We start from the raw sequence: 17,636 nt of genomic DNA, 5'->3' as shown, positions 1-17,636 counted from the left end.
TATTCTTGAGGACAATGAGCCTAAATCTGGTTTCAGACTACAGGATTTAAATCATAATCTGTATCAGTCTGGGAAAGGCTGGAAAATCTGTTTAAAAAAATGGCTAGAGAGACATAATCTCTGTCAATAATGTTCTGGAGTAATCCCAATTTCAAATTATAAATATTGAATGAATATTTTTGATTTGAATTGGTTTTATTAGATTTTTTTGGATGCCGTGAAGATCGGAAGGCATCGGAAGGTTTGACGACAAAACAACCTTGGTACAAATCATGGTTCCAGACCAGATTTATCCTGGAATCCCTGTTTGAACCAAGCTTTAGTTAAACCACTGCCACCACTATTCCAAACCATTACCAAGAACTTTAAAAGATTCTTAATGTTAAAATGAAGTGATTTACCTCGTGGGACTTGCTTATAATGTGGTAATTCTGGTGATTTTTAGTCTGAGCTCTCATCTCAAGATACAGAGAACAACACCAAAGACCTCCATCTCCAATCTACCCGACATAGTTCAATCACCTTCCTCTAAGCGCTGTGAATATGGAGCCTCACCCATTTTGGGATCTAACTCTTTAAACTTGTTCTCTGGCCCAAAGCAATCAGCAGAATAGATTCCCAAAGACACCACTTATTAATCTCAGCGTAATTAATTGTCTCCTTGTTTCCTCCACTGATGTTGAATCTGCTGCTGCGGGGACTTCCTGCTGTGAACTGGGTGGTTCTGCACTCAGAGACTCTCCAGACCCATTTTCCACATTTTGGTACAAAAACCATCTAACGCATGAAAAAGAGTCTGTTTTTTGTCAGCAGTGCGAGTGAACACGGGCAGAGTTAAATGACTCTGCTGTAGACGCAGGTTTTTATCAGCTCTAAACACGACACGGAGGTGATGATACGTATTTTTAACTCTGATAACACCCAGGTGCTTATTTTGGTCTAACAGAGTTGAAAACATGTGGTGCTGTTTTCTTCTTTTAACTGGAAGAAAGGTAGAATTCAACTGAAATGTGATTAGATTTATAAAAATATGACATTATGAAGCTGTCTAAGCTGCCAATTCAAAGACATAAACAAACAAAAACAAGGCATCAAACAAGAAAATAAAAGCAAATAAAACAAACATGTCTCGACGATAAAGAGAGACAGACAGACACCAGGTCCCGGGCAAACAAAGGGACCTTTGTCTTCTCTCGCATTCTTTCCAATTAACCTCGGGAGGTAAACAGCCTGCAGTGAGGATGTTTCTATTTAAAACCCGTCTGCAGCAGCAGCAGCAGCAGAAGCAGCAGAAGCAGAAGCAGCAGCAGCAGCAGCAGCAGCAGCAGCAGAGAAGCTCCGTCTAACGCCAAACCCCCGACTTTCAGAGCTAATCGACAAATACGGCTTCACTGATGACTTTTCCAGATCCAATATTTAGATTCAAACTTCAGGAAGACGATGAAAAAAGGCCTCTAATTCAACTTCATCTTGGCTTATGAAGTGTATAATTTATTTAAGGGACTGGCCTCGTTTTCAATAACAGAGACTAAGACGTCCCCGCTGAAGTTCAGAGGTTTTAAAGTGACCTCTGCTTCCTCTGGTAAAGACGAGGACGACGCTAACTCCTAACACTCTCCAGTGGGCAGCTGAGTGTGTTTGCTTTCACACCCACACGTCACTGCCAGCAATGACCTTTGGTGACCTCACGAGTTGACCATGCTCCTTTCAAACACAGATTATCCATTCTTAGATTAAATACTGTTGGATATTCCATGATTTTAGATGGTTTTTAGTTTTCAAAACATCTCAAACTAGGTCCCTAACTCCATTTCCATTGGTTAAAAAACAGATCTCAATCTCAAATGACCTAGGGGCCTCTGAGTGTATAATCTGGTCAGTGAAGTGGGGGAATGTATATGTATATGTATGTGTATCATTTTTTCACATGTATTTAGAATGCAAATGAATAAGTAAAATATAACTCATGACTGGGCCACTGGGCTGGGCCACTTAAAAGAGGTTAGCGGGCTGCATATGGCCCTTGAGCCACGAGTTTGATACCTTTAGAACCATTTTTTTATGTTTCAAAAACTGCTAAAAAATAAATTGAAGCATTAAAGCTTCATTGTCAATAGAACGTTGTATATGTTTGAGAGAAAAAGGACCTTTGCAAAGATTGAGATACCATCTCTATCTAAATATAGTATCAGTTAATCTGGAAACAAGCTTGTCTCGCGTCGTCTCACTCTTTCATCTTTCCTTCTGCTTATCAAAAGCATCACCCTGGTTGCCATGGAAGCCGAGACCCCCCCCCCTCCCCCCACGGTCTCATGAAGCTTGTATAGTGAGAAAACACAAGATGTTAGGAAAATAAAAGTGTGATACAAATTCATAACATCACAGCAGCAGCAGCTCAGGTGATTCAGACTCAGTCAACAAACAGGATGCGACGATCTGAGTGACAAGAGAAATGATGTGGTTGATAGAGACGATGATGTCACTGTGACTCCGTGTCCTAGCAACCGCAAAACAAGCACCAAACAAGTACGTCTCCATGCACAGTGAAGTCAAGCTACTTGACTGGGGCAACACTTGAGTGGACGACTGTCTTGTCCCAGTGTACAGTCCACCTCCACAACCCTAGGTGGCGATATGACTCCCTTTCAATGTGTTATTTGTATTATCTTTGACCAGTCCAAAACAACTTTAGCTTGTAGCTAATTGGCGCATGGCTAGTTGACCTATTACTTTAGCTTGTGGCTAGTTGACCTATAACTTCAGAGACCAAAACAGCTTTAGCTTGTGGTTAGTTGGCGCATAGCTAGTTGACGATAACAGACCAAAACAACTTTAGCTCATGGCTAGTTTATCAATTATTTCATATACCAAAACAACTTTACCTCATGGCTAGTTGAACAATTACAGACCAAAACAACTTTAGGTTGTGGCTACCTAGAGGTCCTGTTTGGGTCCAGTTGAACGTAGTAGTAAACATTCCAACTGTAGTCAGAAGTCAGAATTTCCATGATCCGAGTCGGAAGTTTAAACTGGAATGCCCAGATTTCCAACTCCCAGCAAACCCACAAACCCTAACATAGGCTAAGGGTTAGAGATGCTACATCATGCAAAATACTGTGAAGAGTGTTGTTCTCACTAACAATGGCTAACAACGTCTAGCTCCAGATATGTTTGCATGCATGTTGGTGACGTCAATCCCATTACAGACGTCGGAAGTAAATGGAACAGATTAAACCAAATTACCATTAAACTGCCAACTGCATTATATGGGTGTGTTAGCAATTTCTTGTTTACATGTTTCCCACAAGCCTGGTTTTAGTCAGACTAACACGATAATTAGACTTTTTTCTTTCGTCATGTAAATGTAATGAGGAACACACCTCAACATTTCAGTGACTGTTATGTTCAGATGTTCAACAACAAAACAGAACAAAATGTGTTTTTAATGACCGAGGATGGAGGAATATCTGGGAGAAATAGATGCTACCAGACAATTCTGGACGTTCCCCCTCAAACTCTAGCCCCCTCTAGGGTTCCTGTTCAGAGGTGAGGGGAGTTCACACGTAATGAAACGTTCCACTGAGTCGCTCCACTCACCGTGACTGTCGTCTCCTTGCTCTGTTTCCTGGTGGGCGACGACGATGTCGGGCTCTGCAGGGACAAGAAGGACACGCCGTCTGTATTTGACATGATGCATTCAGCACATGCACACACACTGTCACACAGAGTTGTTTTCCTGACGAGTGCTGGCGTCTGTCTGCTGTTCTCGCTGCACTGACTGCTGCTGCTGCTGCTGCTGCTGCTGCTGTTGGTGTGTGTGTGTGTGTGTGTGTGTACAGAGCACACTTCTGCATTGCAAAGCAAAGTGACAAAGTCTGTGTATGTGTGATTTCTAACACTTGCTCAAAGCTAAACTAATTTCCTGTAACCTGTAAAAACCAAAACTGTGTTACAGCTGCAGCTAACAATAACCTTTATAACAACCTCCAATCTCTAATCTGATTTCCTTTTATTTTGTTATTATGATTGGTTTGGTCCATAAAATGTCAGCAAATGAAGTAAAATGTTCTTTCCCAAACGTAAAAGTGATGACGTTATTTTTGTCGTCCACAAACCAAACCGAAAAGTACGGCTACAGGGAGTTATATTTAGTAGTAGAATTGTGTTTTAAGGTGCTTTTCCATTGACGCCAGAAGTTGGAAGTGGGAATGAAATCACCTCCACACTTCCTGCATTGAGAAGTCAGAGGAAAAAAACTCAGGGATCTCAAGCTAGCCATTGTTAGCATGGTATTTTGCGCACACAAACAGCGTAGCAACACGTCCACGGTTAAAAAAGTAACTGAACTATGAGTACGAGTGAAATAAACAAGATGGAATTGCAATTAAAAGTAAAAAGTAACAGATTTGTTTTTGCTGAAGTAGCTAAAAGCAGCCTGACATTATTTTACTTGGAGGAACAAGTCGCTAATACAGATTAGCGACTGGTCCGAACACTGCGGCAGAAGTAGCTAAGGTTTGGCCAGAAAGTCGCTGGATATGTCGGCAGTCGCTTTTTAGAAATAAATGAGTTACTAGGGTGGTCTGAAAAGTCGCTAAATGAATACGCTACTGGTTACTCCTACTACCTTAACACAGAATTTCCGACTTCTGACTACAACTGCAACCAACTTGCTTCTGTAGGAGCAACAAGTCCTCCAACTGAATCCTACATTTGGGTCATTTTGTTCCAACGACACATCCAAGGTACCGGATTGCTGTAATTTATGCTACCACTAGGGGGCGCTTGTTTTGAAAGCGTAAATATAGGTCATAATTCCTGCCTACGACCTACAGTTTATGTACGAGGACAGTCTGTAGGAGTGTAAGATACAGTAAAGCAGGGAAATGAGGAATTATAATTATAATTTCGACAGCGTGGATAAATGGTGGGTGGATCACAGCTGCCTGCTTAATTAAGATCAAGAGAGCAGATAGTGTAGGAGGGATTAATCTGCCATCAGCCTCTCCATTAATAATGAAGAGAGGAGGGAAGGCTAATCTGAAATGTGGAAAGACCTTGTCTTCTCGTGTAACGTCTCATTTCTCTTAAAGACTCTAGAGAGACACTGTTGTTGTTGCTGCTGCACAGTTTTATGAGTTAATTTAAGCTGACTTTAGCTAAACTGTAGCTGGTAGCTAGTTGTTAGCATGTAAAGTTCCATTTCGTGTCTTGTTACCATGCATTAAGTTAAAAAACATTACATATTTTAAGATAACGGTGCATAAATTCTGTCTCCCTATCAGTCCAAAAATGTTAGTCTGGATTTCGCTTCTTTCAGTCAAGGTTTATGCTTTTTTTAACAAAATATTGCGAGTGTATATTATGAACTTACCTGTGGCTCTGAACTGCTTTTTCTAACCAGGCTGTTGTGTGAATGATCCAGATGATGTAAGGGACTTCCACCCGAGTGAAATCCATTCACTGGTGACACGAATGAGAAATAAAGGGTGAGGAAAAATATCATTATCTTTTAACAGTTTAGTGCAGATCCATGAGACATTCCCTTCTCTTTATGGTGAGATCCCGCTACTGTAGTTTGTGTGGAGAATCACATTATACACTATTTACACATCTATTTAAGTGCAATCAAATGAAACTCATGGAAATTCAAATCATGAAATTGTCTTTGAAAGTCTATGAGGAAACCTTTCCTCACATAAATTAATGTTTATACACTGGAAAATTGACTTCAAAACATCGCCAAAAATGTTGCAACTCATGAACATGAACTACTGAACACAATATAAGGGGGTGTTGAAATTGTCTAATCTCATAAAAACAGTAAAAAACGAAGGCACAAACTTGTAAACAGTAAAATATAAATATGACATCCAAACTGTAATTTTGCCAGCAGTAGTTTGTTTATTGATTTGTTTATAGGGGGCAAAGAAACCAGAAAATATTCACATTTAAGAAGCTAAAAACATCAGAGAAACTTCTTTAAAAGTGAATCTAGTAATGGATTATTAATCTATTGCTGCCTTCCACTCACACAAACAAAAGCGTTTATTTCAGTTTGTCTCATTTTAGGAGCAACAGAGAAACAGAAGTCCATAAAATTAGTCACAGGAAGTGTGTGTGTGTGTGTGTGTGTGTGAGTGTGTGTGTGTGTGTTTGTATGAGTGGCTGCTTTGTGCCACAATGAATGTTCAAGAGAATCCACAGCCTGTAGGGCACGGACTACTTGAGTTGAAGTTGAAGTTGGTGGAGAGTTCAGACGGAGGAGCTAAAGTACCTGCTGGCAGCGAATTCTTGTGTCGGATCGAGGTTTTGGGGGTTCCAGGAACGCTGGACGGTCTCTCCCATGTCGTCTCTGATGAGGCATTTCATAGAGAAGGGAAGGGAAAAGAATTACATTAGGATTAAAAAATTTCCAACTGTAAAAACTGCCAGATTCCATCTATGTGTTGCAAACGTGGAAGTTTGTGGCAGTTGAAACATTGTGACATTGTTTTACGATAAAATTGATGGGTTCACATAAAAATCTGACTAAACTGGCATTTAGTTTCACTTTCAGTCTCTTTTATTAATATGTTAAACAGAATCTGTGGTATCCAGGAAGCTTGTTCAGTCAGTTTCTTGTTAGGCTGTTAATTTTCGGGCAGTGCTGTTGCTAAATACACCAGACTCCTCTGTAAAATATTGAGATTTTAGACATTTCCTTTGCTGTTGGATGTTGGAGACGTTTTCAGGGATTTCAGACGTCGCGCTTCCAGTGACGACACTCTCTGATCAATCAGTGGCTGGGCAGTCTGTAGACGTCACATTTCAGTATCGACTCAGCTAGCGTGGAACATTGTAAGAGCAGGTACGAAAAAAGTACCAGGTACTATCACTAAAAAACAGTCGAGTCGTGCTAGAACTGTGTAGTGGGAAAGCACCATTAGTTTGTCCTTTTTAGCAACTTCCTGTCTACACTTTTTGACGGATCAATCTGAATTTTTCGTGATCGGTAGGTGATCACCCATGAATGTTACCATTCAATTTTGGTAAAAATCTACCGACTGACGACATCACAAAACAATTGTCATATTTTCAAGAATTCCCAATCTCTTATCATGTGCAACACTGTAAAAAAACGCATTGGATTGGAACGAAATGTGGTGTGTGTGTGTGTGCAGGATCAGACACTCTACCATCAGACCGGGTGTCGTCTGGATCTTATCCCGATTACAGATTTGACGTCAATTTAAATGTAACATGATTCCGTCCCATTGAACAAGTTCAGGCTTTTGACCCACTGGAAAAGCCTTGGACGTCTTTGGAGACATTTCCAGGAGCCAATCATCTGCCCTGAGATGTATCTATAAAGACTGGAGTCACAGTTCAAAACACCAATTGTGGTTTGGATCAGATTTACAAAAAAAACAGACCAGATCCAGAAATAATACAAGCTGTGAGTGGAAAAACATTCATGTAGTTGGAAAGAATATCCTGTCATTTTTAACTGACTCTGCATGGATTAAAAACCTGTTTCGGTTTGTTTTTAGTTCTGCAGTAAAGTTGATGCAACAGGTGCAAACCCTTTAACGGCAAAGTAAAAATTTAATGATCTTCGTAGAAGCTTTGATACTTTTTTTCTCCATCATCTGCCACTCGTTTCCCTGCAGCTGCTAAAGATGCTGAAGTGATTAAAGAGCGTCTCGTAACGATGCTCTCAGTTTTGATTTTTCATTCCTCTCTGACAGTTTCCACCATAGCGCCGAGCTCAATTAGACCTTTAACTGTCATCGTGAGGAGGAGGAGAAGAAGAAGAGGTCCCAGACACGTGAAGAGCTCGATCCTAGATGTTTGGAGCCAAAGGAGGCGACTGAACCGAGAGCATCAGCTCAAATGACACGCGTGGAGAGGCTAACTGACACAGGGATTATGGAGAGAAGCTGTGGCTTCAGGGTTGATGTACAACAGTCTTTTAGTCTCAGGCTCTCAATATCTCAGTCTCTCTCGCTCCCCTTTTTAGTTTGTCATAGACAAATCAATATTGTGAGAAATATGGGCCGTTAATGCACAAAGATGGCAGCAGAATCTACTTCGCTCAGGGTAATTGGTTTATGTTGTGAAAACATGATTTCGAAATCAATTTATATTTCATCCATCAGCGATTATTCCTCGTCCAATACTGATATCACGAACTTGAATATTAGAGATAGACTTTAAGAAACTTTACTTTACTTTGTTACTTTAGAAATTAAGGACTTTTTGCTCAGGTGTTTCTTATTCATGAGAGAAAAAGGATACAATCTTTTAAACTATTAAGTTGTTGACAACACATTTGTGGCAAATAAAAACAATCCTGTAGTTTAATAGTTCTTTAGATTGTTCTATATTCTAACTCGATTTAAAATATTGTAATGTTTCATTCATGTGTGTCATCCTTGCATTAGAGGTCAGTATAGTAGTATAATATTTAGAGTACGTCTCATGCTCCATCTCTCCTTAACAACAAAAATTATACCACGACTCAAACCGAAATGTCAATATGTCAGAAAATAACACAATTTGTAATTCCACCTAAATGGTTCGGTCCCGGATTGATGTGTGAAATCCTTCTACAGTGTTTGACAAATAGAAACATCTTAAATTTCCAGGCAACTGACTCTTGAAATACAACATTTTTTTCGGTCTTGTCACCTGCCGGATTAATTTATGTCTCCAGATGCAGTAATAATATAATTTCCTTGTTGTGACAGAAGAGCTGAAATAGTGGAAATAGTCTTGGAAACTGCTGTGATGATGGCCTCGATTTTGGAGGATTAAAGCTTTAAATTTACCCACTTAAATTCTCGCATCCGCTCTTTTCAGGCCTCCCAATCATGTGATTGCCGTTCTGAATAATATTATGCAATTAATACTATAATAATATTAATATTAGCATCTAATGACTCTTCTATGGACCAGAAAAACAGACCAGTTCATGCTTTTCTGATTCCCCCCTCAACCCAAAATGTTATTATTATGCAACCAAGTCGCTGCAGGTTCAGGCTCAGCAGAGCAGAGTGAGGCTGACAGTAGTGAACGTATGAATGGATCTGAAAACAAAAATAACCCTGCATACACATACGAGTGTCTGTGACACCATCGTGATGCACAACAACCCACATTTTCAACCAGAGGAGGAAGAAGAAGGCGTGTCCCAGTTATTTTATCAGCAGCCATGTGACTCTGGTCCCTGATGCTTTCACGTCCTCCTGTGTCTGATTCTCTGATTCTTATCGACTAAATCAGCTCATTCACTCTCTGTATTAAACCCCAAAAATACAAGACACAGCAGTGTTTCAGGGATCTAATCTCAGCAGCAGTAAAATAAAAGTGGGGACTGGTTGCTAACGGAGATTTTTTCAGTTGACATTTTAATAGGTTTTCATAGCACAAAAAATATAAAAATGTTTCCATTAGTGAAAGAAAGAGAAAGCATATGTACATTAGAGATGCTCTTTGACCTCGCCGGTGTTTGACTGACAGCTGAGCTGTTACAGGTAAAAACTGTCACTTTCAAGCTTTTTAAAGCTCAGAGGAAAAAAAGAGCAGATTTTTTCCATTGAAAATGTCAATATTTGAGTGTTCAAAAATGTTCAATAGAGAGCAATATGGGGAAAATGCATGAAAAAGAAAGCTGAGCAGGGAGATTACAAGGCGTTAGTGCAATGCTAACAAGTTAGTCATTAATCGTAAATATTTCAGTTTTTTACACGAGAAGAGTCAAGGTAGCTTTCTAGCTAATGTAATGCGTCTCTTTTTTTTTTAGCTTTGTTAGCTTGAAAGCTTACCTTAGATTAATAAATTAAAATAATAATAATAAATTAAAAAGCTAGCTTTCCTTATCTAGAAACCTTTTGTGAAATGTTTTCCTCTATATGTTCCTGTATGGTTCAAAAGGAGTTTTAAAACTATATTAAGAATGATATTGCATTTAAAAAGTAGAAACCTTGATTTGTAAAAAGTAGTTTTGAAGCCTTAACTTGAGTAGTTTTGTATTTTATTGATTTTATAGATGTTACAACTTAAGCTATAACTGTGAGGTAGTCTCATAAATACGCTTAAGTGCGGTGTGTGGGTAATAAATACACACTTGTTCACGTTAACTTAGCTATTTGCTCAATATAATTTCCTCTATATGTTTCTGTGTTGCTCAAACAATGTTTTAAAAACTATATTAAGACTGAACTTATATTCAAAATAGAAGCTTGAAGCCAGCACCCAGTAACACAGGAAGGAAAAAACTACACACAAGGACATTCAGCCCTCACCCACGCACCCTGCTCTGTTACTATGACGATACAGGAACACAAAGTGCACACACACACACACACACACACACACACACACAGGACAGCAGCTAATCTGGTTGAACTTTAGCGCAGTGAAAGGCAGCAGAGATGCTATAAATACTGATTGTTTCAGGACAAACGTTATCAGATGGGTTTGTTTGGAAACAGTGTCGGTGGTAGAAGCAGCGTGTGTTAGGACCAGGACTCTTCTGAAGGCCTTCATTTACCCATCATCATCATCATCATCATCATCCTCATCATCATCAACATGATGTAAAGACACAGAAAACAAAAAAGGTCCTGGAGGTTTTTTCCACCGCAGCAACAAAACGGCTTTCTTTATGATGCAGATGCTGCTGAATGAACACAGACGTTAGGAAAAATTCATCACTTTCTGTTTAATTCCAGCACAAAACTTATGTCTTTTGTGAATGTGAAGTAAACCTTGTCACAGCAAGTTGGGAAATTGTCAAAACATCACCTATAAGAGTATAAAAATCCCATTCTGGTGCTTTAGGATTCAGGATTATGCAATAATAATAATAATTTTTTAAGAATTATTAATCAGCCAATAAATACAAAAAAATGTATTTCTGTTCTCAGAAACTTGATAAATGTTACTAACTTTTATTTTTTCATCTGAACGTTTATCTTTGTAGTTTTTGACGACGTGTTTCTTGTATTTAATACTATAAACTTTAATAGTTTATACATCAATTTTAATAAGAAATACTGCATATTATTGCACTGCAGTGCAGAGACAGACCATTAGTGTTGTAAACACAAAATCTGTGAGCCAGAAATCAGCATCAATCATAGGCCATCAGCTGCCGTCATTGCTAAAAATACAGAGGAAAAACCCCCATATTGGTCAAATTCTAGCCATGTTAACATTTTGCAACTGGAAGTTCACAGATGCCACCTTTAACCACGCCCCTATTGGACGATACCAGCTGTCAATCACACTGGTGCCATACTTTATTCTATTTTACTCAAAATGAGAAGATTATTTACAGAAGAGCTGAAAATCGTGATTCAGTGATTTATTTCCTGGTTGGTTTCAAGAGAAAACCGGCAGACTACATTCATCTTTTTTATTAAATGGCCCATGCTCAAATACCTACACCTTAAACAAAGTTCTGAGGTTAATAAAACATTCCAGATGGTGAAAATAGAGTCCGTGCTCTGCTTTGTTTCAACCTTTTTCAACTGAACCATATTTAGCATTTCATTCAAATCTAAATAGAGAAAGAAAAAAGGGAGGAACAGGAGCAGCAGCAGCAGCTTCCCCCGCTTTTGTGCTTGGGTGGAGCCCCCACCCGGGCTAAATTTAGAGCCCCTTTCATGGCCACAACTTGACCACGGTGACCGCGGTCAGAGGCGAGCATGATGTCAACAGCTCTGGTTTCTGCCTTAAGTGACTGCGAAGCCGCACGGCACGCCGTCGCAGGAAGTGCACAGGTGCGCAGAGTTTTCGCCACACACCACGTAACGACACTCTTTCTCTTTGACAAAAAAACACCACAAAAACAAACCAAGAGCTCGTCACCTTCAGAACAACTTAACGCTTTTGGTGTCAGTCACCTTGTTTTCCATGACTTCATAGTTCCTCCTCAACGTGGGGCGGGGTCGTCGTAGTAACGCCTGCGTGAAACTGCTGTGGCGTGGTTTTATGTGCGACACAAACACAGTTGTTTTCGGACGTCTCCTTTGCTAAATGTTGGCAATGTTTTCTGTTTTAACTGATCTACAGTTCGGCATTGTTCGCTTTGATTCTTGTAATGGACTCTTCCAGTGACACAATCTGATCAATCAGTCAATTAGTGTCGGCTCAGCTCGCTTAGAACCTTGTCAGAGCAGGTACTAAAAAAACCAACCAGGTACTAACACAAAAACTTGAGTAGAGTCGAACCAATTTGAGCTGGAACTGTAAACTGGAAAAGCGCCATAATTCAACATCGTCTGTCGCAACTAAAACTAACGGATTATCCCCGAAACTCTTAAAAGTGTCAGTGTAATGAGACGAATAGCCGTCGTACCATTATCTGTCCGACAAATGACTTCTTTGTTGGTCAAAACTGCACTTTGTCACTTTTATTGCATCCTGAAGTCAAAAGGCTCACGGGAGTTCACAGCACAGCAGATATTAATGCCATCAGTCAGCTTTTACTGTGACTGATAGTAAAAGCAGGTTCTGTTAATGTTTAAGTGTGAGTGTCATCCATCTCTCTCTAATATCACTGCCTTAGTTTCAGTTGATTGCACACGGATACGGACTGGGAGGCGTTTTCAAAAAATACCGTTTCAGGTCCCTTAAAACGCCGTCTCTGTGTGGAAAGAACACAAGAGTGTTCACACCTGAAACCTGGACCAAACCAGACCAAGGTTCATGTCCTTGTTACTAAATTTGATGTGGTTAGTTTTGGTTTTATAACCCTTTGTCACTTGAGTTTGATTGATTTGTAGATGTGTGCATGTGATGCTTTCATTTGGTCGTTGGTCGTTTCATTTTACAGTTAAACACAGTGTCGCCTCTGTCTCTCTACAAGCTACAACAGTTACTTTGTTCCCCTCAGGCTCCACTTCATGGTTTGAACCGTCCAATAAAATGTTTTTTTTCTGGCCAACAAACCAAAACCAAACCGATGCTTTCTGTCAATTAAGTTCTCATCATACTCACGTCTGTTCAACAACAACAAAATGGCAGCACTTCTGTTACTCGCGACAGTAAAATGTTCATTCATATAAAGAGCAAATGATCTTCTTACCGTTATTTGTGGTGTTCACGTAGTATCGCCGCCCCTGTGGTGACATGTAGCACCTCCACTGAGGCGGTAGGGGGTCTCTAAGGTCCTCCACGGGGAGGTGAGTCAGCGATGCCGTCCTCTGTCGAAACGGAAACAACAACAATTGGTAAGAAAACGCTAATTAACATGAATTTGTTCCCATACGAAGAATTATTTCTGCAGGATTTGTCACAAAGATAAACAAACACATGATGAAAGCCAAAACCACTGAAGAAATGTGCAGCGCTCAGATCTGGTTCAGCGAGCTTCTCCTTTCCTCAACTATTTCACAACCAGAAAAAACATCAGGGCACATTTTGCAGAGCACAACAAACTGGCGCTCTGCTCTGCACTTGGACCAACACCAGGAGTCATCGCATGTGCTCACAACAAACGGCTGAAGAACATGGGAGAGCAATGAAAACAATCCAGACACAAACATCTGCTCCTGATTAGCGGGAGAACAGCAGGCCGGGACCGTTGTAACACAGTTTGGAGATGATGTTCAGGGATTTGGGCGAATCAAATGAACGTTCAACTCGGATCAAGTTTGGCTATTGGAGTCGGTGCCATTTCATTCAAGTTTGGGTTTTTTCACCACAATGAAAACAATCAATGTGATTCAGTAGGAGGAGGACAAGGTTTTGGACGAGACGGGGACATGACTGACCTTCTGCTAAACCTCATCTCCGGAAAGCAAATGTCCAAACAGAGCTTTGTGACTGGAACTTACGGTGAAAAATCTGCCAGGCTTAAAATGGGAGCTTACATACTGTATAGTAAGAGCAATGTTTGGTAGTTTAAGAAAAAACATGCTCCTTTTAGTAGCTTAATACAAAGCTACTTTCCGTAATCCGTGTCCACAAAAGGTTAGTAAGTGTTCCAGATACATGTTCCATCCAGGAGTGACCGCTTCAGTCTGGCGCTCCATGCCTGATCCAGATTCATCCATTCAATTTCTACCATTTCATTATCCACGAGGGTCATGGGCAGCTGGAGCGAAACCTCACTGACATGGCTCCAGTTAACCCTAATCTGGTTGTTTTTACTCACAGCAAACGCTCATAGACATCCAATCCTTCCATTCATCAACCCATCATTGGAGCAGGGGGCCCCAGACATCCCTTTCCCTGGCTACATCATTCAACTCTTACTAGGGTATCCCCAGGTGCTACCAGGCCAGCAAGGAGATATCATCTCTCCATCTATTTCTTGGTCTGTTCTGAGTTCTCCTTTTCAGTTGGACATGTCAGAAACACCTCCCTAAGGAGGCACCCGAATGGCATCCTTACCAGATGCCCGAACCACCTCAACTGGCTCCTTTCCACACAAAGGAGCACTGGCTCTACTCTGTGAACAGACCATTAGAAAGTCATTGTAGGGACATTGTTGTCTGTCCTCCTCATGGAGATAAAAGCTGCTGCTGCTGCTGCTGCTGCTGCAACTCAAAGTGAATGAAGTCATTGCATGTAAACTGTTTCACTGGAAGAAGCAAAGCAAAGAAACCCGGAGCTCTCTGGTCCCACAGGACTAGAGAATATGAATCCATGTCAGTGACTTATGACTCCATGTAATTACACAGTCTCCAACAGCATTGCATTTGTCATGTTTGCTCTTTGATGGTCTCGGCGGTCACTGTTATATTTGTCCTTTTGAAACAGTGGATTTACTTAAATACTAGAGTAATTTCCTTTGGCGAGGGGGAAAAAATAGCCATGGATTTTTACAACGGATAAAGCGAGAAAAGAAAATCTGAGCTGATGTTAAACACAATTGCATGTTTATGCGCTGAAAATCAATCACTGCTAAAACCACATACACAGTTACATGAGAGCAGAGCAGAGCAGGACATGAATGTGTGAAGATGCCGTTTCCACACATGTTGTTCCTTTATATAAAATGATATACTTGACTTCACTGTTCTATAAATATTTGGACTTTTTCATCGTTCCATGTTTTCATTTAGACTTTTGAGGGGTTTCTTTCTGACAGATACTACAATTTCATTTGAGTTACAACTTTTTTTGCCTTCAAGAAATTTACCACTATAAAAACTCCCAACCACACTTCACGACTTATATCCTGAAATACAGCCTTTGTGTTTTGCTAAATGCTACTACAATCCAGTACAAAAGGTCATGTGATTAGGGTTGAGTACATTTGAATCAACACCTGTACCTTGAATTTGGGACCACTTTTCAGGACTTTACTCTATAAAATAAAAAAGAAAAACATAGTTTTAGTTCTAAAAAAAGTCCTAAAGTCATAATTTCGCCAACGTTCCTGAGCTGTAATGGAGATCAAGGTTTATTTGTGACGTTAGCTATCTATCTGTAGTCTGTAGTACTCTGTAGAACTCTGTAGTACTTGCAATCCATGTTTGGTAACCAACCATAAAGTCAGAGGTATCGATACATAACAAAAATAAGTATGTACTGCCTTTGTAGTACTTTTTACTCCGATATTCAATGCTACTGAATGTAATAACGACTCTAATCCAACAAAATTCTACCAAGGAATTAAAAGGTTCTTCATCACACTGGTGCAAATTCCTCAAATATCCCTAAATGTAATATTCCATGTTTTTTTGTCTCTGCTCCAACAGCAGTAGAATTCTGCAATAACCAATTTCTCCCTTATTTCCTGCCCACTTCCTTAACCCGCTGTTGTTAGGTCACATGTTTATCATCGATGAAACAATACCACAGTGTTGCTGTTTTTCCTCACAGCTAAGCAGATATGGTTCCTCCGCGGAACGAGCCAAAACAGATGGGAGGGGGGGCCGATGAGGTTGGATGTGAAAACCCTTAAGTTTTTGGTTTATTTGGACATTTTACAAAATCCTGATCTAATGCTTTTGACTGAGCCAGAAACGTCGAGAATTCTCCCTCCAGGACAGAGTTTGTGACGATTCTGACGGCGTCAACCATTCATCATGGAAGAACAATGGGAGCACCTCGTGGTGAGAAGTGTGACGAATCTCCCGAGTCAGCTTGTCTCGACATATGCGGCGTTAAATAATGCACCGCTCCAGATGGTTTAACCCTCTAAAGCCAATGGTGCCTTGAGTGAGCCAGCAGAGCCTCGGGGGCTGAGAAGGACTCTGAGGACTGAGGAGAGAACCACAACAATGTGAGCTCCTCCACCACCGATGATCTCAACATCGTCTGAGCTCCAGCTTAAAGGATGAACTATTAAGTTGAGTGATTATTAGTTATCACAGCTGTCACAGCTGAGAAGAGTAAAGCTGTTTCTGTCAGCTGGTGAAGAGTTGTGCCATTCATTATTTTATTCTTTCTATCTTCGCCTGGAGAGAGAAGAGCCAGACCACATCTCAGTGAGAGTGAGTACGGAGTCTGGAGACAAGTGAAGTCACCTCCCACTTCCAACAGATGGAGATGAAAATGTCTCTGTAACTGGACACACCTACAACCAGTCAGACCAATGATCGGGATGATACGGTGGCCCTGAAGTCTCAAAGCAACAACACTAAAAATACTGAAGTGCCTGTTCTTGTTGACTGCATACACAGACATAAGCATTAGAATTTGACTTTTTCTGGGTTTGGATGAAAAAAAATATGAACATACTTTTCATAATTTCAGGACAAAAAATAATCCCGAAGAGTAGCTCAATTATTCTAGAAGACACGAAACAGCTCCTGATGTTTCCTCCAACTGATTAAAAGTCCATTACATATTCAACAATTGAATTAGCTTAGTGTTTAAAGTCAAACCTTTAAACCCAACACTGGATTTGTTAAGATGCAAATCCCATAACTGAGATTTCCATTCATTTAAATCAAATTGACTCAATAAACCCCAAATATGTTGATGCTAGATAAGAAGTAACCAAACACAACAGTGGTATCTGGTGTCACACACAGATCCCAACATTTGCCTGCTATGATTAGATCACAGACGTTTCCCACAAAACGCTTTTTATGGAAAACTAAATACCTCACGGTCTCTATTTCAGTGACACTGGCTTCCTGCCTGGAAAACAGGGAATCATTTGTTCAATTCCCTCAGAAAATGCTTTTAAATCAATAAATGGGGCTTGTTTTTTGTTTTGCTTTCTTCTTCCTCCTTCTTTAGGTCAGATGGAGAATAACAGTGTAGTAAACTTATTTGCCCTTCACCAAGATTTCGACAGCCTGACTTTGTTCTTATGTAATGGACTTTTTTGAGGAAGTTTAACCTCGATTAAGTAACTTTGGGGTAAAAATGCACTTATTGACAAAAACACTGACAAAGAATAAAAATTCCTGTTTTCTCTACATTTAGTTATAATTGTGTAGTGTATTCCACCTTTAAATGAGTTCATACACAAATATAAGAATATTTGGATTTTAAAAGATAAAAAATTAAGAAAAATATACACTGGGTGCTCATTAAATTCAGCTGTTTTCCACATGGGGGCAGTGTAGGAATTACTGCAACACTCGGGGTGGGAATCGACCAGAGATACCACGATACGATATTATCACGATATTTAAGCCACGATACAATATAATCAGGATGTCACGATACGATGTTAT

General features: G+C 40.1%; 1 protein-coding gene across 1 annotated transcript in view; it reads right to left on the bottom strand.

Moving 5' to 3' along the window:
* The window catches only part of LOC131448541 (growth arrest-specific protein 7-like), a 52,121-nt gene that overhangs the window by 20,952 nt on the left and 13,533 nt on the right, over positions 1–17,636 (bottom strand). Inside the window, exons 2-5 of the mRNA XM_058621108.1 lie at positions 13,079–13,196; positions 6,278–6,355; positions 5,375–5,463; positions 3,598–3,651 (exon numbers count right to left, since the gene is read on the bottom strand). Coding sequence (XP_058477091.1) covers positions 3,598–3,651; positions 5,375–5,463; positions 6,278–6,355; positions 13,079–13,196 — 339 coding nt within the window. The remainder of the gene's footprint in view (positions 1–3,597; positions 3,652–5,374; positions 5,464–6,277; positions 6,356–13,078; positions 13,197–17,636) is intronic.

Source organism: Solea solea, chromosome 21, assembly GCF_958295425.1.
Source record: "Solea solea chromosome 21, fSolSol10.1, whole genome shotgun sequence".
Taxonomy (NCBI): Eukaryota; Metazoa; Chordata; class Actinopteri; order Pleuronectiformes; family Soleidae; genus Solea; species Solea solea.
Note: the sequence above shows the minus strand (reverse complement) of the source record. Positions and strands in the feature narration are given on the sequence as shown.